This window comes from Typopeltis vanoorti, chromosome 20 (assembly GCF_054136105.1).
Source record: "Typopeltis vanoorti isolate ZY-2024b chromosome 20, IOZ_Tvanoo_1.0, whole genome shotgun sequence".
Taxonomy (NCBI): Eukaryota; Metazoa; Arthropoda; class Arachnida; order Uropygi; family Thelyphonidae; genus Typopeltis; species Typopeltis vanoorti.
The window spans coordinates 7,470,504-7,492,919 of NC_143568.1; the positions used below are offsets into that span (position 1 = coordinate 7,470,504).

At 35.0% G+C, this 22,416-nt stretch overlaps 1 protein-coding gene across 1 annotated transcript in view; it reads right to left on the minus strand.

The window, feature by feature from the left end:
- The window catches only part of LOC150095215 (tyrosine-protein kinase Fyn-like), a 269,513-nt gene that overhangs the window by 143,786 nt on the left and 103,311 nt on the right, over positions 1-22,416 (minus strand). The window contains exon 7 of the mRNA XM_090410832.1: positions 7,014-7,117. Coding sequence (XP_090266958.1) covers positions 7,014-7,117 — 104 coding nt within the window. The remainder of the gene's footprint in view (positions 1-7,013; positions 7,118-22,416) is intronic.

Genomic DNA, 22,416 nt, shown 5'->3' on the forward strand with positions numbered 1-22,416 from the left:
ACTTGGACTGTTTGACATATGAAAGTTCATTTCAGCATTGCAATTATCTTTTGAGTAGTATTTGCAATCTATGCTACATGGCCCGTGAACTTCAACTTTCTATCTATTAACACTCCACGATCCCTAGCTTGATCAATTTCAACTAGTATAATCCCACCATTATAATATGACACTGGATATCTAATCACACCAAAGTGAGTGACTTTACATTTACTGGAACTGAAATGACATTGATTTTCCTTTGTCCACAATTCCAGCCTTCATAATCTGTGGTCTGTAGTCTTTGGTCAAGAGTTTTATTTCTAACCCAGTTCTCAGATCCCCAAGTTAAAATTAGTTTGAACACTGTCCTGCATACAGCTAATTTAGTGTTTTGACTAATATCTCTCTTATTCCACATAAATTTATTAAGTTGACTTCCTACCATACCAGCTTTGTTGATTCTGTTCTCTATTTCTATATTTAATTTACCGTCTTCACTAAAAATCGTGCCTAAGTAGCCGAGATGTTTTACTTATTCTATAAGTTTTTCATTCACAATGCAGTTGACATTATCAATACTTCTGCCTATTTTCATAGTTTTTGTCTTGTTATTGTTGACTTTCATATCATACTATTACAACAGTTATTCAATTTAGTCAGAGAATCTTGCAGACTTGTAGTGGATTTATTTAGAAGTATAACATAATCCGCATAAAGCAAAGAGCTGACATTAACATCTCCAATTTTGATATCATGTTTTATACCACTTTGATTCATAATGTGATCCATATAGGTAATGAATAACAGAGGGGATAATGTACATCCCTGTCTCACACCAGATTTAACATTAAACCATCTTCCTGTACTTCCTTCAATTCTAACTGCTGACTTACAACTCAAATAAAGACTAAGTATTGCTTGATATCATGTCCCACTGACACCATATAACTGTGGCATTTTGAATAGCTTCTCTCATAGCACCTTGTCATATGCCTTTTCCCAGATCTACAAAACTTAAATACAGATCTTTGTTATATTCCCATGCTTTCTCAACTATTTGTCGTAAAGTGAAAATCTGATCATGAGAGCCTCTATTTGGCCTGAATCCAGCTTGTTCTTCACCAAACTTCCCTTCCACAATGCCTCTCAACTGCAGAGTTTTTGTATCTAAAATATTAAGAGCATTTCCTGATAATCTTCTTCATAATATATCTAAACAGCCTTCTACTGCTACACTTAGTACACTGCTACTTGCATAAATCTTACCAGGAACACTCAGTAGGGAAATACCTCCTGTAATTCTCACATTCAGTTACTTCCCTTTTCATATATGGGTACTATGAGAGCTCTACTCCAATCATCTGGAATTAGTCTCTCTGTCCAGGCATTCTGAACTATGTAGTGCAGTCACTGTAAGACATTTATACCTCACACTTGAGCATTTCTGGTCAAATATCATCTACTCTTGCTGCCTTTCCACATTTCAGGATTTGATGGCTTTTTCTACTTCAAGTATGGATATGTATTCCTGACTGCATGCCTGGTCAGTGTTTTTTTACCTCTGTGCTGTCATCACTGCTTGTTTCATTTAGCAATTTTTCGAAGTAATTACTCCATACTTCAGGGATATCTTTTTGTTCCATTTTCATGTCACCGTTATCATCTCTAACTCCTTTTACAGCATTCTTATCTCCATTTCTGAGCTTCTTCAACAACCTCCAGAATATCTTGTCATCTTCTTGATATTTATTTTCTATGTTCTTACCAAAGTCTTCCCACGACTTCTGTTTAGCTTTTTTTAATTTGTCTCTGTATTCTCTAAGACCACACGCTGACTTATTTGCCAGGAACTTTTGATAATGTTTCTTATTTTCCTTCACTGCCTCTTTAACTTCCTGTATCCACCATGGAGTTCTGATTTTTCTATCTTTACAGACAACCTCACCATATGCCTCTGTGCCTGAATTATAATAAATGTTTTCTTTAGCGCTTGCCAATGAATCTCCACGGTTTGGTTCCTGTTCTCAAACTCTTTCATCTTTTTCTTGAACAATGTTTGTGTATATTAGTCTACAGTTCACATCTGAGAGCTGCTTTAAAACTTTCTTACATGTTCTTCTTTCAATATGAAATTCAATTTTATCCTGCTCAAGACTAAATAGTGATCACTTCCATTTTCAAATCCTCTGTACACTCTAGTGTCATGCACCAGGGAGAAAAGATCGCTATCAACAATAACATAGTCAATGAGACTTTTCTCTTATTCCTTGCCTCTTCTCTCCATGTGAATTTGTGCACATTTTTATGTTGGAACATTGTGTTAGTAATAACCAGTCCATGTTTTGAGTAGAAATCCAACAGGTATTTGCCATTATTATTAGCTATGCTCTTTTCTCTAAATTTTCCCAAAATATTTTTATGTCTGACAATCATTTTCTACTCTGATATTTAAAACCCCAACAAGGATCAACTTTTCATTTTTCATTGTATCGGTTGCTTTCTCTAAACTCTCAAAAAAATTACACCACTTCTACCTTTATAGTAAATGTGAAAAACTAGAGTTCCAGCTGAGGAGGCACAATTATAAAAGAATATTTTATTTAGTTTTTGATTAAAGCGCAAGTTTAAGCCTAAATTGAATGTCATCAAAGACAGGAATGGAGCATTACTAACAGAAGAGTTGGAAATCAAAAACAGATGGAAAGAATACTGTGAGGAACTGTAGAGCAGAGTGGATAAAGAAAATGTGTGGCCCCTCTCACCAGGAAAATTTTGATTTGGAACCTCCTCCACTTAAGCATGAAGTTGAAAGAGCAGTTAAGCTTAACAGCAATAAGGCCCCAAGTGCAGATGAAATCCCAGCAGAGTTAATTAAGGCCACAGAGGATGGAGGGACAAGAGTGTTTCATAGATTGATTACAAGGATATGAGAGATAGGATCATGGCCTAGAGACTGGAAGAAATCAGTTTTCATACCACTACATAAGAAAGGTGATATGAAGGCGTGCAAGAACTATAGAACTATTAGTTTAATATCTCATGAAAGCAAAATTTTATTGAAGATCGTGCTAAATAGGATCAGATCCTTTACCTTAGACAGATCATAGAAAAATATAAAGAATTCAGACTCCCTCTGCTAATGTGTTTCTTAGACTACTCTAAAGCTTTTAACTGTGTTGAGCATGTGAAACTGTGGGAAGTAATGAAAAGAATGGGTTTTCTTTAACACACTATCAGGTTGATAGCCAACTATATAGGGAGCAAGAAGTCAGGGTAAGAACAGGTGTTGGTTTGACTGACTGACTTCAAGTTGAAAAAGGAGTTAGGCAAGGATGTTTACTTTCTCCTCACTTGTTTAGTATCATGCGTGATGTCCTCGGCATAGATACTAAACAGGAATTAGGATAGGAGGTAGATTGATCAGTAATCTGAGGAATGCTGATAATACAATACTCCTTTCTAATGACTTGGCAGAACTAGGACTAATTCTTGACAAAGTTAACAAGATCAATAATAACAGAGGACTTCAACACAATCCTAGTAAGACAAAGATTATGGCTCTGAAAGGAAATACAAACAGAGAAGCTCTTGAGAAACAAGTGTGCCTTAATGGAGAACGAACTGAGGAAGTCAGCAAGTTTGAGTACCTGGGATCCATTATTAATGTGAAGAATTGCTGTTCAGATGTCAAAAGAAGGTTAGGAATGGCTAAAACAACAGTCAGAGACCTGTCTAAAATCTGGAAGGATGGCTATATCTCCATGGGAACAAAGTTGAGGATTTTGGATGCAGATGTTTTTCCAACAGCAACTTATGGATGTGAGACTTGGAACCTAAAGAAGTCAGATAAGAAATGGATATCTGCTTTTGAGATGTGGTGTTACAGAAGGCTGTTGAGGATATATACTGAAAGGCGTACAAATGAATGGGTGTTAGAAAAGATCAGTAGAACTTTAAGGCTCCTTAAGGATATTCACAGAAGTTAAAATATTTTGGATACATAGAAAGGCTAGAAGGGGGACTTCTCAGAACAGTAATAGAAGGTAAAGTTCCTGGAAAAAGAGGAAGGGGTAGACCATCGATGAGATGGATGGTGTGTGTGTGGAGTGACTTATCTTCAGAGAGTTGAGGCCACCAGAAAAGCAAACAACAAGACTATATGGCGAGGGCTAGTGTGGCATATCACTGAGCATCGGAGTGACCATACGGCATCTGTAGATGCCCAGTGAACATAGAATAGAGAACTTCTACCTCAGTAGAACTTTCTGTGGGACCACAGGCAAAAATAAGTCTCATTGTCCAGTTCCCCATTCTGATATTTGTCCACATCACTTTACTTGATATTGCCTGTCATTCAAGAAGATTACCCTCGTATTTAGTGTTAAATACTATGGCTACTCCTTGATTGTCATTGCCTGAATATAACAGTTTGTATTTATTGCTCAGAAAAATCGCACCAGTTTTTGTTCTTTTTTGTTTCAGTCACCCCTATTATGTCTATCTGGTACTTATCCAATTCCTCAGCTAGCTCCATTTCTTTGCCATTCAGGCTTCTTATGTTGATAGTACAATCTTGAACTCTGGTGATGTTGGGTTGGGTGTGTTTTAGGATTTGTTCCAGTAGCTGACTTTTCGCTGTTTGTCCTGGTTCTCTGGCGAAAACATTGGGGGCCTTGTTTAACTGGGGGATGCCCCAACGGGCATGAAATTTTGTCATATTGTACCATCATTTATATTGTGGTTTAAGCCAATAAGAATATAATTTGGTCAGCTAAATCCCAAATTTCTAGCCCATCCTCGTTCATTCAGTATCCAGGTGTATAACTAACAGGGTGCACCATGATAAGGTGAGGATTGGACATTAGGTCAGAAGCCCTGGTCGGTTCTGCACATTCCCCTTTAAAGGCTATGTGGATGTCTCTTCTCAGTTATACAGCTTTAACCCTTAAGCACCCCTTAATAGCACATTTTTTTTGTTAATTTGCATGTGTTCTCATCCAATTTACCTGTATGTGGCATGAAAACCCCCAAATTTCTGAGAGAAATAGCCTGACAGATTATGTTATTATTACCAGACACCTTCAACAGATTCATCGTAAGATAGGCTAACTCAACTAACAAACAATATATTTGTCATACTGTACTTTTAACTGCTAGTTTAACAGTACTGATTCACAACACAGAATAATAAGAAACTAATTAGTATGTATTAACTTATTAGCTGATAATCTAACTGATAAGCTTAGGCGTTGCTGGTTATTCATTACTTATTTTTTCACGGTATTAACAACACCACAAACACTTTTATCAACAAGGATGTTTTATTAACACTAATATTTCGCTGATTTTCAAATCAGCATCATCAGAGCACAACACACATGTAAACGCGACAGTGAGTGAAACAATATAATTGCAGAAAGACAAAAGATCTAAAGTCCTATTTTTGGCGCCCTCTAACGAGAGAAAAAAAAAAAAAAAAAAAAAAAAAGCAGCAGTTATCCAGGAGTTTTTCTTAGGATAACCGTCTCCCAAATTTTTGGCAAATTAATGCAACCATATTTGTTAAGGTTGGGAGAATTCTTCAAAGCCATTGCTGACTCAAAAAATAGTCTTTCAGATCTATAACGACTCCTAAATAGCACATTCGTTTTTCTCCATCTAATCCTGTGTGAAGGAGTGTCCAAAGCGTGGTCTGCCAGTCCCGACTTGCCATAGTAATAGTAGCGAATGTATCTTTCATGTTCTTCCAGGCGGATGTTCACTGATCTTCCTGTTTGCCCATAATAGGCCAAGTCACAGTCACATGGAACTTCATACACTCCTGGGTGTGCTAAAGGGTGAAGTTTATCCTTTGGTGAGCGGATCAGAGTTGCCAACTTGACATGAGGCTTGAAGGTGGTGCGAAGGCCATGTTTCACCAATACTTTGGCTATCTTTTCCGATGTACCTCTGATATAGGGAATAGAAATGGTCATGTTGTATTCTTGTGTATTAGGGGGGGGCAAAGTAATGGGCCTATGTAGTATTTTTTCTATTTTGTAGGGATTGTAGCCGTTGGCTAAAAACGTATGGCGCAGGTACTGGAGTTCAGTGGTCAGAGCTGTATCGTTAGAACAAATGGCTCTGGCTCTGTGTGTCAGTGTTTTTAAAATGCCGTACTGTTGGACTGGATGATGATGTGATTGTTTATGTAGGTATCTTCCTGTGTGTGTAGGCTTCCTGTAAATAGAAAAAGATAGTGATCCATCTGAAAGGCGGGTGACTAATGTGTCAAGAAATGGTAAACAGTTATTTGATTCTTTTTCTACTGTGAAGTGAATTTTGGGGTGTTGGCTGTTTAGGTAACAGCCAACACCCCAAAAAGAAAGAATGATCATTCTCAGTAGGTAAGCAGGAAAACAATAACAACATCCCCTAGCAGTAATCCAGCCAGAGCCAAAAATCAGACTTGTTTTGACAATAGCCACTCTTTCCACTCAGCCTGGCTGGTTATTTATATAAAGATGACTTACTTCTGAAGTTGTATTTCCTTTTAGCCTATTATGGTTTACTATAGATTTTTACTTGTAACCTAGCAAACACTTTACTCCATCATAGTCATCAACTAATTGTTGGGTCAATAAGGAAAAATCTCTCTTTCTTTGATTCTATAGCATTAACTGCTATTTATCTTAACAATGATTACTGTTAAGTTAGCAATACTTATGCATAGCTCTTTCTTTTTTATTGCCTTTTGACTTGACTAATTGCAACTTGTTATAGTTGATCCTCACAACTGCAAACACTATTATAGCACACTCACTATAACATACTACTTACAATGCTATTTGAAAGAAAATTTACAATAGCTTTCATGTAGTCCCTATGAGCTCTCTACAAGAGAGCTCATAGGGACTACATGAAATAAGAAACATTATCAAAAATGTTGAAAAAATTTGCCCTACTTCTCATTACTGACAAAATCTCAGTGAATGTGACTGAATGTAGCAACAAAAACTAATGTCACAATGAAAAATCAATAATATGAATACCTGATGTTTGTTCACTGTTCCTTATAAGAAAGGTACCACGTGGATTAGATGGCAAAAGAAGCATTTTTTCAGCTTCTTTTCTTGATATCTTTCCACAAAACCAACTGTAAAAAAATAATTTCATACTTAAATTATAGTTAGATAAATTTTAAGTGAAGAATGTTTCAGCACATTCAATTGTACTGCACTACATTTTAAAGAAGGGAATAAAATCACAAAAGTGTCATTAAATAAGCTGAATAACATTAGGCATGTTTATTTTCATAGGCAATATGTTCATATAAAATTTCTCTCTCCCTCTTTTTTAAATATTTAAGCAGTAGTTTAAAATACTTCCCGCTCTCATATACAAAAACTAGATAAACACAAAACAAGCACAATGAAAGCCTATAACTCACTTCAGCCAGCACCATCACCAAGGTGAATTAGGAAATTGTGTGGAAATGTCTGCTAAGTAAAATCATTAGGCAAGTTATATGTTGTCGATGGCACCAAACTTGAAAAGTGTTAAAAAAATAATTAAAAATAGGTAAAAGATAAACTCATTTTAAACACTGTGGAGGAAGTTTTAATAGTGTTATTGATTGATTGCACATTACACAGATTGCTGGACTATGACTATTCAAACTTGTGACATGACTGTCACATTGTAAAATGACAAACTGAAGGGTGCACTGGAGCTAAAAGAAAGTACTCAGAAGTCTTTTGAAAACATTAACAGGATCTATAGAAAGCTTGATATGGGAATGCTGAAAATCAAATTTGCACCACTGACCTCACTAAAGTCAAAAACATCATCTAACCAACCAATAAGCTGTTGGTTTGAATCCCACTGTGGGCATAGATGTCTATGATTGTCCTAAGGTGGAAGATGAATTTCATATCCGGTGATAGAACACCACCTTGCTTACTGGAGGACTGAAGTGGCTTGAACAAGTTCAATATTTGGTCCCTAAAGCAGGGTTTCTGAATTATGTAAAAAAAAAAAAAAAAAAAAGAAAGAAAGAAAGAAACGAAAGAAAAAACATACAAAATTGTTTGCATATCCATGGTACTACCCACAATGTACTATAGGCTTACGACCTTCATGGGTGGGAGTCATAAAAGAGGGACGATGCAGTTTACGAGAGAAGCTAACAAATAACTATCATCTGTGCAGACAAACTGGATTCATGCTAAGAAATATATCAAAACAAAAGAAAAAAAAAAAAAAAACATGTTCAGCAATGATGGAAAATATCTAGAAAATCTATCTGGAGGAAATCTTAAGCAACCAGACTTAGGAAACTGTCCTTATACAAAATTGAAATGCAGCAATCACTTGGTGACACTGATTTTATCCCCCTCCAACAGAAGAAAATTCTGCAGTTTTAAAAATATATATATATAGTTTATATTTTCCTTTAAATGCCACATCAACAAACAAGTACAGAGAGTACTATAGGTAAAAAATAAAAAGATTTCTATGATTGTGTTTCAGCTTGAATCAAAAACCACATCTAACATATGTACTACAAACAATTTTGTTTTACCTACTTTTGACATTAAAATGGTTCAAGTAAAATGAAAAATTTTAACAGTGATGATACATGACAAAGTTAGTGTTATCATCATTTAAAACTGTTTGTCAATAAAATGGAATTATAATGAAGGAGAGGAGAGAAAAAAAAACAGTTCTGGGAGTTTCAATAATGAAGATAACTATAATCCACCATACAACACAGTTTGAAACATTTTATAGTTAAATTGTGCTTTAAAAAAAAAATGTAATTCCACTCATGAAAGGTTGTTAAATCTATAATACTTTAGTTCTATTATGTAGAATAAAGAAATCCTTAGCCTAAATGCTAAGGATTTCTTTATTTTAACTTTTTTTTTTTTTTTTACATAATCAGTAAACCCTACTCCAGAGATCAAATACAGAACTTTTGAGGGCCATTTCAAGTCTCCATTAAACAGACAGGTGGTCTCACATCACATGATGAAATTTATCATAATCATCAAATTCCTGATGTGTATGTATCCTAAGGAAGGGGAGGGGGGGAAAAACAGAATATTATGACAGTGATACATGGAAAGGTTACATCATTACTAACTTCCAATTGACAATTTTCTTCCAAATTAATCTGTTACCTCTTAGGACTCGCTCATATTGTCAGATCTTACATTTTGGTCTTCTAAGGAACTACTTACTGATTCTTACTGAATCAATCTACCTAGATCTTTGTCTTTTTCCTGCCACTGCAACAATAAAACATTGTTTTGCTTTCCTCTCCCATTTTGTTTAATTAACCATACCACATGAGATTAACTCTGCTTACACATTCCTGAATGCTAATACATCATATTCTTTCCTAATATCCTTGGTTTTAATATGATTCTGCCACTGATGTCACCTGTTCGATCCCCTACTCTTTCTCATAATTCTCATATCTGTGACTTTTAATCAACTGTTCTCACAACCATAAATTAAAACAGGCTTCAAGACTGTCTTGCATAGTTCATCCACTAGATGGGATTACCATAAAAACCTGCCCACCAGTAATATAATCAAACTATAAATGCTCCATAAAGGAACTACTGGATGAATCCTGAAATTCCATAGTAATACTTAAACAGAAAGGATCAGAAAGAGGGAAAAAGAAATGTTAACACTATATGTCAATTATTTTACTAATAAACTGGATGATTACACTCCCCCCCCCCCCCACAAAAAAAAAAAGAAGATAGAAAAACAATTCCAATTCAATATAACAAGTTTTTTTTCTTCACTTTTCTGTTGCCTATGGTAGATGTGCAGTTTAGGTTTTTATGGCAATCCATCTATTAGATGGAAAAACTGTTCACTAGTTCCATTAAGGAACTACTGGGTGAATCCTGAAATTTTACAGTATTACTAAATAGAAAGATTTCGAAAGAGGAGAAAAAACAGAAATATTAATAAATTTAGTTTAATCCTTTATCCAAGTGTGTGCAAACAAAGTTTGCACCTGAAAGTATCTTCAGGACTGGGGTAGGGTGGTACAACACCAGGGCACTCCTTGCAAAGGTGGAGCAAGCTACCAACACTCCTATCTCAGTATCTCCCATAATGCAAAACACATCTCCTTGCGGATATGTCTAATGTTATGCATTAAGGGAAGGGCCACAACCCAGACTAGTTTCGACCTTTATTGAGGTCTCTTCAGTGGGAGCCAGGCCTGAGTGGAGATAGCATTAGCAGGCAGAAGCATTAGCAGGTCATCTCTACCTATAGGAGTTGCCAAATGGTGTGCCACCCTTTTTTAATAAATTACTCTGGATTTAGAGAAATGTTAATGTTACATGCCATTCGTTTCACTAATAAACTGGATGATTATAACAAAAAAATAAGCAGGAAAATTATTCTCTGACTAAATTGAATTACAACTTTAACAAATTTAGCATGAAAATCAGCAATAAAAAGATCAAAATTATGAAAATAGGCACAATGGATCAACGATTTCAAAGTTCCATAAAGAGCACAAAAACCTATCTTAGTCCAGATGTTGCTTCTGATCATAATCTACTGGTGACAAAGTTAAAACTTAGACTGAAAGCTATGCTTAAGAAACATCAACAAAAAAATTTGATCTAGGAAAGTTAAAAACCCCTGAGATAAGAAAAAAATGAGTCAAGATCTGAATCAAGAGATAGCACTTATCAAGAACAATGACGTCACAAGGGCTGATGAATCATGGGACAAATTAAAATCTGTCTTCATAGAGAAATACAGGTAGTCCTTGACTTACGACGGGGTTACGATCCAATCTCTCCGTCGTAAGTCGATTCTGACGTAAGTCGAGGACTTTTGTTAATTCTTGATTTGTTTGATTTCTGTTATATTTTCATAAATTAAGTTTCTATATAACTTAAAGTGGTGAAAAATGTATAAACTTACATAAACATAAATACAAAATTAAGAAAGAACAATTTAAGAAAAAAATACATAAATGCATATCAAAAATAGTGCACTTACTTTACTTTGAAATTCCTTTAAATATTAGTTAACATAAACAAAAAAACTTACTAATAGTGTTCTTTAATTAAACAGGTGAGTAATTGTCACTTATTTGGATGATATAGTTATTTCTCGCAATCGGGAGTAGAAATAAGAAAATTGGTTAATGTTGTCTGTTGGGTTTTTTCCTCTCTTTCTTCATATATTTCGTGATAACACCTGACTGCTTCTAGAATTTGTTTTTCGCCTTTGGTGAAGCGATCAGTGTCCTGATCCAAATTTTCGAGTAGCTGAAGTCCTTGATTTAGTTTAGAAAATACTTCAGCTAATCCTTTTCACAGTAAATTTTTTTAACGATTTCTCTTCTTCGTCTTCCTCATTATTCCTTTCTTCTCCTACAACTTTTTCATTTTTGAAAATCAAGTCTTGATCAGTCAGTTCACCTTCTTCATGATCTGCTAATTCTTCTATATCAGTAATATTGATTTCTAAATCCAGTTTTCTTGCAATTTCAATGATTTCTTCACCAATTTGTTCCAACATACTATGCTCATTGTACTCTTAGAGTGTCTCCTGCAGTAGTAACTTCTTCCAAATTCCTCGCATACATTGTTCTGATACTTCCTTCCATGAAGCAATATTCTGGATACATTGTTTAATATCGTAATTTTTCCAAAACTCGTGCAATGTTATAGCATCGTTGTCCATTGCTGTTATTGCTTCAGAAAGTGTAGTTTTCAGGTAATATGTCTTGAATGTAGCAATCAAACCTTGATCCATAGGCTGAATCACAGCTGTTGTTGTATTGAGCAGTAGATACATCACATTTATATTTTCATTCAAATCGGCGATGTAAAGAGGATGTCCTGGAGCATTGTCAAGTAGCAATAGAATTTTAAAAGGAATGTTTTTTCCAAGACAGTAGGCATACTTCTGGAATAAAACAATTTAAGAACCAGTCTTCGAATAAAATAATTGTCATCCAAGCCTTAGGATTACTCCTGTAGTACACCGGCAATTTATTCTTGTCAATGTTTTTCAAAGCTCTGGGGTTTTGTGAACGGTAAACAAGAAATGGTTTTAATTTAAAACCAGCAGCAGCATTTCCTCCATGAAGAAGCGTAATCCTATCTTTAAATGCCTTAAAACCAGGTGGCGATGTAGCTTCTCTGTGAATGTAAGTTCGTTCTGGCATTCTTTTCCAGAACAGTCTGGTTTCATCTACGTTAAAAATCTGCTCTAGCAAATATCCTTCATCTTTTATCATCTCTTTCAGATTTTTCTTGAAAATTTCGGCACTTTTAAAATCGGAACTAGCAGCTTTTCCCATTATATGTATGTTATGTAAGTTAAATCGGCTTTTGAATCAATAAAACCAACCTTTACTAGCGTTAAATGTGTGCTCGCTGTATTTATCTTCTGTTTCCTTAAATTGTCAAATAGGCTGCGTGCTTTTGTTTGAATCGTAAACAAACTGAGAGGAACATTCTTGTTGATTTCATCATCTATCCATATAATTAAAAGTTTCTCCATTTCATGAATTGGCCCTTCTCTTTTTTTTCGTTAAAATTGTACATTTCATAATAACTGCCCCTTTAGCTGCCTCCATTATTCTCGATTAATCTTTTATGATTGTTGAAACAGTTGAATGCGATGGTTTTTCTTCTCGTGCTATTTCACCGACTTTCTTTCCTTTGTCATATGCTTTAATCACCTTCATTTTAACATCTAAACTTAAAGCTTTCCTGACCTTCTTTTTTATGTTGGAATTTTCATCAGTAGTTTTACTTCTCTTACTGGACATGATATGGTTGCGACAAGATACAAAAATTGCAACAAGAGAAAAACTAACACTTCGACTGCTAATTAGCAACTAACGTGTCAAAGGCTGTGATAAGTTAGAAGTGGATGAATCATAGCAGCGGCTATTGCTTACTGGTGATAGGCTTTACTTGTCGACTAATGGCGACGTTGCAATGCGTATACAAAAGCAATATGATATACTGTATGTATGTATGAATATGCTGGTGGTAAAGTTAAATTAGAGAATTTTTAATAATAAAAATTACTGGTGGCAAAGTTAAATTTGAGAATTTTTAATAATAATAATTTTGGCCGTCGTAAGTGCGAATCTTCATAAGTCAAGGCCTACCTGTATATAGATACTTTGTGTCCTGAGATAGCAGGAAAAACGAAAGTTTGGATAACTGATGAAATTCTTTCTCTCATGGATCAACACAGATCATATAAAAATCATAGTATAACAAATTAAAAAGAGGTTCAGAATATAATTAAAGACAAGATCAAAGAAGCAAAATTAATCTGGATGAATGAAAAATATAAAGAAATAGAATTTCTACAGTTAAAGCATGATAGATTTTAATCTACACAAAAAAAAAAAAAAGAAGAAGAAAAAAAAGAAAGAGACATCAGGTATATTTAAGAAAATTTAAGTATCCTTTAAAACAAAAAGGGAGAAATAATATCCAAAAATACTGATAAAATACAAGAATGGATGAAATATGCAAAACTCTTTACTAATAACAGACAAAAACTCAGAAAATACTTATGAACAGATGGAAGGAGCATGTATTCTAGGATCAGAGGTAAAATATGCATTGAACTTCAGCTAAAAATGGTTAAGCCTTAGGCCCTGATAGAATACCAGAAGAAACAGTAAAGTTATTAGAAGGTGACAGCATTACTATATTAGTAAAGCTATTTAATAAGATCTATGAGAGAAAGAATTTCGTCTATGAAAGAATTTCTATCGTCTAAGGCACTTTGTACCATATCAATCCACCTATATCTTCATCTTCCTCTGGGTCGTTTTCCTGCCAACCTGGTAGAGAACAACTGTTTTGTTAATCTTTCCTCACCCATTCTGTTTAAGTGACCGTACCACCTGAGATTAGCTCTGCTAACACATTCCTGAATGCTGAAAATGTCAAGTTCTTTCCTAATATCCTCATTTTTAATATGATATTGCCATTTATGCCATCTGTTTACGCCTTTGATCTTTCTCAGGACTCTCATATCTGCGGTTTCTAGTCTTTGGTCAAGTGTTTTACTTCTGACCCAGCTCTCAGATCCATAAGTTAAAACTGGTTTGAACAGTGTCTTGTATACAGATAATTTAGTGTTCCAACTAATTTCTCTCTTATTTCATATGAATTTATTCATTTGACTTCCTACCATACCAGCTCTGCTTGTTCTGTTGTCTATTTCTATATTTAATTTACCATCTTCACTAAAAATCGTGCCTAAGTAGCTGAAATGTTTTACTTGTTCCAGAGGTTCTCCATTCACAATGCAGTTGACATTTTCAACGATTCTGCCTATTTTCATTGTCTTTGTCTTTTTATTGCTGACCTTCATACCATATCTATTACAACAGTTATTCAACCAGAGAATCTTGCAGACATGTAGCAGATTTATTTAGAAGTATAACATCGTCCGCATAAAGCAAAGAGCTGACATTAACAGCGTGAATTTTGATATCATGTTTAATACCACTTTCCTTCATAATGTGATCCATATAGATAATGAATAACAGAGGGGATAATGTACATCCTTGTCTCACACCAGATTTAACATTAAACCATCTTCCTGTACTTATATTTCCATTATTTCTCCATTATTTTTCATAAAGTGAAGATCTGATCCTGACAGCCTCTATTTAGCTTGAATCCAGCTTGTTCTTCACCAAGCTTTTCTTTCACAATTCTTCTCAACCGTTTCTCAACTATACTCACCTAAATCTTGCCAGGAACACTCAGTAGGTAAAAAATACCTCTGTAATTCTCACATTCAGTTTTATTTCCCTTTTTATATATGGGTACTACAAGAGCTCTATTCCAATCATCGGGAATTCGTCCCCCTGTCCAGGCCTTCTGAACTATGCAGTGCAGCCACTGTAAGGCATTAAATACCTCCCTACTTGAGCATTTCTGGTCAAATATCATCTACTCCTGCTGCCTTTACACATTTCAGGCTTTTGATGGCTTTTTCTACTTCAAGTAATGATATGTATTCCTGACTGCATGCCTGGTGAGTGTTTTTTACCACTGTCCTGTCATCACTGCTTGTTTCATTTAGTAATCTTTCAAAGTAATTACTCTATACTTCAAAGATATCTTTTTCTCCTGTTATCATGTCACTTCTTGATATTTATTTTCTATGTTCTTGCCAAAGTCCTCTCATGAGTTTTGTTTAGCTAGTTTTACAGTGTTTAGCTTTCATACATTTGTCTCTGTATTCTCTAAGAGCACAAGCTGACTTATTTGCCAGGAACTTGTGATATGCTTTCTTCTTTTCCTTCACTGTCTCTTTAACTTCCTGTGTGCACCATGGAGTTCTGATTTTTCTATCCTTGCAGACAACTTCACCACATGCCTCTCTAGCTGAATCAATCAGAGTTTTCTTCAAGAATTGCCACTGAATCTCCAAGGTTTGGTTCCTGTTCTCAAACTCTTTCATTTTTTTTTCAGTAATCTTTGTGTATTTTAGTCTACAGTTCACATCTGAGAGCTGCTCAACTTTTATTCGCTTTAATACTTTCTTACATGTTATTCTTTTCGATATGAAATTCAATTTTATCCCGCTCAAGACTAAATAGTGATCACTTCCAATTTCAAATCCTCTGTACACTCTGGTGTCCTGCACCAGGTAGAAAACATCACTATCAACAATAACATAGTTAATGAGACTTTTCTTATTCCTTGCCTCTTCTTTCCATGTGAATTTGTGCACATTTTTATGTTTGAACATGATGTTAGTAATAACCAGTCCATATCCTGAGCAGAAATCCAACAGGTATTTGCCATTATTATTAGCTTCGCTCTTTTCTCCAAATTTTATCAAAATATTTTTGAATGTCTGACAATTACTCTGCTATTAAATCCCCAACAAGGACCAACTTTTTCTTTTTCATTGTGGCAGTTGCTTTTCCTAAAGCCTCAAAAAATTCCTCCACTTCTACCTTAGTAAAACCTTCTGTGGGACCATAGGCACAAATAAGTCTCATTGTCCAGTTCCCCATTCTCATATTTGACCACATTACTCCATTTGAGACTGCTTGCCATTCAAGAAGATTAGCCTCGTATTTTGTGTTGAATACTATGGCTACTCCTTTTCCTTGATTGTCATTGCCTGACATTTTGTATTTTGTATTTATATATTTTGTATATATATACATAGCATTTTGTATTTATTGCTCAGAAAGATCTCACCAGTTTTTGTCTTTTTTGTGTCAGTCACCCCTATTATGTCAATCTGGTACTTATCTAATTCCTCCACTGGCTCCATTTCTTTGCCATTCAGGCTTCTTATGTTGATAGTACCGATCTTTAACTCTAGTGATGTTGTGTTGGGGTGTGTTTTCAGATTTGTTCCAGTAGTTGACTTTTCGCTGTTCGCCCTGGTTCCCTGGCGAAAACAACGGGTGCCTTGTTTAACCAGGCGACACCCCAGCCGGCATGAAATTTTGTCATGTTGTACCATCATTTTTTTTATTTTTGATTTAACCAATAACAATACAATTTGGTCGACTAAATCCCAAATTGTCAGCCCATCCTCGTTCATTCAGTATCCAGGTAGATACCCAACTGGGTGCACCACGAGAAGGCGAGGATTGGACATTAAGTCAGAAGCCCTAGTTGGTTCTCTGCATTCTTTTAAAGGCTATGTGGAGGTCTCCTCTCAGTTATACAACTTTGACCCTTTAAGCACCCTTCTCAAAATGTTTCTGAAAATAATTCAATAAAGAATATACAGAAAAAGTGAAGATACCATCAGTGATACCCAATCTGGCTTTAGAAGTAGTTTATGAATGAGACTCTTTTCTGTTCTCAAATCTTATTCCATAAATGTAGTGACAAAAACAAGGAAGTATTCATTTGCTTCATGGACTTCGAGAAAGAATTTGACAAAGTCAAGCACACTAAAATGATTGTATTAAAAAGAATTAGATTAGATGATAAAGACACTCACCTCTGAATCAATCCACTCCACTGCTTCCTCATCCCCAAGAAACCTAGGTCACTGAAAACTTATATTGGAAGAAAAAGGCATCTGTCCAAGTTGATGACATTATTACAGACTCCATTAACACCAAAAGAGTAAGGCAAGGATGTGTGCCATATTTCAAAAATTCTTAAAAGGAAGAGAGGAAGGGATTAATGTAAATGGTGAAATCATCAATAACATCTGACATGCTGATGGCATAGCTCTCCTGACTGACAATATTCATGATCTTCAAAATCTTCTCAAACTAGTGAATGTGTGAAAAATGGGATTAAGAATAAATATCACCAAAACTAAATTCATGATCATAAGCAAGAAAGCAATTCTTAATTCAGCACTAACTTTAAACAGGAAACAAATAGAAAGAGTGACAAAATTTAAATATCTCGGATGCTAGTTAAATGAAAAACGCCACCCAGAAATGGAAATAAAAGTGTAACAATTGAAATGGAACGAAAAAAATTTTCTCCTGATGAAATCAATATCGTGTAACCACAATTTAAATTTAGAGCTTAGAATATGCATGGTTAAATGCTGTATGGTGCAAAAACTTGGACCTTGGGGCAACAATGATTAAAAAAACTCAAAGCTTTTGAGGTGCGGTTATACAGATGAATGTTAAAAATCCCATGGACAGCAAAAGCATCCAATCAAGAAGTACTAGAATAAATGGGGGAAATCACTCGAACTTTTGGATATCATAAAAAGAAGAAACTACATATCTTAGTCACCTACTTCGTGATGAAAAATATAAGATACTTCACAACTGATTATAAGAGGGAAGATAAATGGAAGAAGAGGACACGGAAGACAAAGAAGAACTTGGCTGGCAGACATCAGAAAATGGACTGGCATGAGCTCAGATGGACTGAGGATCGCTCAAAATTTGCCAAGGTGGTTACAGACCTCCAATAGGAGATGGCACTGCAAGAAGAACAAGATTCATTTTTAGTCTAATTAAAACAAAGTGATGGTTGCTTCCAATTTCAAATACTCTGTGCACATTCTTGTATCCTGAACTAGAATGAAGATATCACTATCCACAATAACATAATCAATGAGGATTTTCTTATTTCTTGTGTCTTCTTTCCTTGTGAACTTGTCCATACCTGAGCAGAAATTCAGCTTGTATTTACTATTATTATTATTCTTTGCCCATTTCCACAAATTTGCCCCAAATGTTTCTATATGGCTGGTAGGATTCATTTCGTACTCTGCTGTTTACATCTCAACAAGGATCACTTTATCCACTTTCTTTATGTCAGCCACCAGCTCAAAATGACTCACAAAATTGATCCACGTCATTCTTAGTAGATATTTTATATCCTATATAATAACATCCTATATTTATTATTTAATAAGAACTCATCTATTTTTATCTTAGTCTAAGTAATGCCAATAATTTTCACATGGTACTTTTCAAGTTCTTCTGAAAGTTTAATTTCCTTTCCATAAATACTCCTTATATTGATGGTTCCTATCTTCAGTTCTTCTGAAGGTGGGTTTATTCTTCTTCTAGATGTTGAGTTACGGAGCCTGTTCCGGCAGCTGAATTTTTGCTGTTTACCCTGATTCCCTGATGCAAACTTGGGACTTGTTTAACCAGGAGATACTCCAACAGGCATAAAATGTCATCACATTGTACCATCATATATCTGTGGTTTAAGCCAATAGAGTACAATTTCATCAGCTAAGTCCCAAACTGCCCACCAATCTTCATTTCAGTGCCCAGTGCACACCACGTAAAGGTGAGGATTGATCATTAGGTCATAAGTCCCAGTCAGTTCTTCACATTCCTTTAAGGTGATGTGGAAGTCTTCCCCAGTTATTTGAATTTGATCCTTAAACAATCCCTTAAGGTTATATACACACCGGGATGAAAATATTACTTACTGCATATCACACTGAATTTACTGGATTGCAGAAAATTGATGAGGCCAGGGTTCTAGGTAATGGTAAACACATAACTGAATTCAGAGAGCATACTACAAAAGTAGGAAAAGTTTTCAGCATCCAAGTAATGGATGCTGAAAAACATGAAAAACACACTACACAAGTACATACAGGTAGGTTATTATCCCTCTTTATAACGCTAGAATTCAGCTGTATCTTGACTATTATGCACAGGTTTGGTCAGCTCGGTTTCATGGAGATCAGGAGATAGTGGAGAGGTGGAGTCATTTTGATCCAGAGACAAGTGATCAAACTGGTGACAAATCTTTCAAATACTCTCCATGAGGATAGATTGGAGATGTCTGGATTGCAAAGTTTAGTTGATAGGTAAAAAAAAAGGGGATATGATAGAAACATACAAGTCATTAAAGGATTCTATAATATCATCACAAAAAACATTTTTCAATACATGACACACAGAGAAAGAACTAGATCACTCCTGAAAGGTGTAAGAGTGTAAACTAAGATTTTTTTTCCTTGGAGAAGAATGATTGAGTGGAAATAGATTGCCAGAAGTAAATGTGAGTGCTGTAACAGTGAATGAGTTTAAGAAGAAGTATGATGGGTATTGTGTGTATAAAGGTTAGCATGGATCAACTGTGTTATGAATAATTACTTTAATTTACCAACATTTTGATCTTCATATTAAGCTCATCATCTGAAATACACATGTACAAAGACAAGGTATATTTTAATACTGCAAAAGTGGTAGCCTAATCCATAATTTAACAACAGTGTTGTTATATTAGAGTTGAAATCCTAGATTGCTTACAGTTCTAACTCTTAAAACAGAAGGTTAAGTGGGTAGAATATATGCCATCCATATTCTTGGGATTTTTAGACCACCATTATTGTTAAGATTAGGGTGGTCGATAAGAATTTCACAGGCCTCCTTAAATTTACACTCATATCAAGTTTTGGTGTGACGTAAACAACAGGTGTCTTTCCAGTAAATTCTATGTAGAGTATTCAGGGCATGATCAGAAAGGCCAGATTATTAAATTTAATTGCCTTTTATGTTCCTTTTTTTGGATAGGAATTGTGTGTCCTGTTTCACCTATAGGGCAAATTACAGATGCAATGAATATGGTATACTCCAAGGCTAGTGGAGGAAGTGGATCCTTGGATGAGTTAAATAAGTTCTTTAATTTTGGAGGAGGTTTTGGCATTAAAGTTGTATTTCTGTAGTATTCTGTTTATTTTATCTGATATACTTTTAATGTATGGAATGACTACAGTTTTATTGTAATCTAGCTTATTTTTAAGCAGAGTGATGTGAAGAATTTTGTTGATAGTATGTTTGATATAGCCATTTTTCAGAAATTCAGAAAGGTACTGCTAATAACTTTTAATTCATGTTCTTGTTCAAGTACTTGTTCACTGGAGCAAATCTTCAAAGCCCTGTTTTTTCTTGTGTGTTAATGACACCTAGTTTTTGTGCTGGCTGGTGGTAACAGTTTGTGTAGGCTTACAGTAAACAGAAGGAGGAAGACATGTGACAAATGTATCTAGAAAAGGAAGTGTGTTCTGACTTTCAATTTCAATTGTATGTATTTGTGTTGTTTGTTTAGGTGGCTCAGGAAAGTGTCTAATGTCTGTTAGCCATGGGACCAGATACAAAAACATCATCCAAGTATCTAAGCCAGGAATCTAGAGCATGTTGCTCAAAAGCTTCCATATAAATGTTAACAATTGGAAGGGGAGGGGTGACACTGAGCCCATGGTCATGCCTTCTTTTTGCAGGTAAAAAGTATATGCCACACAAAATAGCCAGACTGCAGTACATGGGCAAGGAGTGCTGTGATATCGGGAGAAAATTTGGTCTGTAAAAGAATTGTGTCAATGATTGGGACATTCGTGAAATGGGCAGAAATGTCAAAACTGAATAAAAATCACTTTTTTCTAGTGTGATGTCTTTAAATTTGTATATAAAGTGTTGTATGTTTTTAATATAGGAGGGAGGACCTACCGACTCCTTCAGTGTTGATGTTAGTTTCTTGGCTAGATGATCATTGGGGCAGTTGATACCTTCAATTATCGGCCGAAGTGATACGTTCTGCTTGTGAATCTTGGGCAACTAGTGTAGTGCAGTAGTCTTTTAACTGCATCCACAAAACAGGATGTGACTGATTTAAGCAATTCTTATTCTTTTTTTTTTTTTTTTTTTTTTTTAATCCAATTAGTTGAGTTATAGTTCACAAGTTAATAGGTGCTGTTGTCTGAGACTGATTCATTTTTTCTAGGTAAGTTGTTCGGTTTAAAATAACCATGGCACTGCCTTTATCAGCTCTAGCGATTATGATATCCTGAGCTGCTTTTAAAGATTTCACAGCTGCTAATTCAGATTTGGTTAGGCTAATAGTTATTTCTTTAGTATTATTTAAAATGTTCGAGGTTTCTAATCATATTTTATCAGCTATGATGGTTGGGAGAAATCTTATGCTTCTTTCAATATGGTATATAATATCCAATTTGTTAACAGCCCTGGGTCCCACAGAAAAGTTTAACCACTGGCTTGTGGTTGGCTTTTTACATCCTTGAGAGGATTACTAACAACTCGTCTAAACGAATCTTGGAAACAAAGGTAAAACTTATAGCCAAATTTCTTATACGTAAAGATCGACAATATTTAAATAGCCAATGGACAAATTTAAATTTCTCATCATTGAATGCAAACAGCCAACCATAAGCCAGTGATAACAAGAACAGCCAACTACTAACAAGAGAGGATGACAACCAATCAACCAACCAGAATTAAGTAATAACAGGAGCCACCAAGTGCCTTCAATGAACAGTCATGTGATTAACCTTTCTAGCTACGCCTTGAACAATGATGAGCTCTTACTACTTAGTCAAGGCTAAATTTTGCTGTGGCACCCAGGGCTGTTAAAAAATTGGATTTTATATAAATTCTATATGAATTTGTTCTCTGATGATGTTATAAATAGAAATAGCTCTGATGTAGGGTTTTTTTTTTTTTTTTTTTTTTTTTTTGTTCAAGGTTGTCCATTGGAATAACATTTGATCAACTCATTGTCACTATGGCTTACTGTGTGAAATGTAACACACCTTGTCTTTGTACATATATGTGTATACTCCAGATGATGACCTTAATATGAAAATCAAAATGTCGGGGAATTAAAGTAATTATTCCTAACACGGTTGTAGTCTCCATAATTTTACTGAAATGAATATAATAATAAAAACTTAGGTCTTCTCAGAAATAAAGGCGATCTAAGCTAAGTTAATGAAGTTATCCTTACATTAAGTATAACTATTTATAAGTAATTATCACTTTGTTTCAGAGTGAAATTGAATTGTAAATAAGATATGACAGAACCTCAATAAGTACTTAACTGCTGATCCTTGCACTGTGTAATGCCCAGTGTAAATATTTACTCTTGAAAATTATCCTGACATATGCATTAAAAGGTCAAATTTATGAAA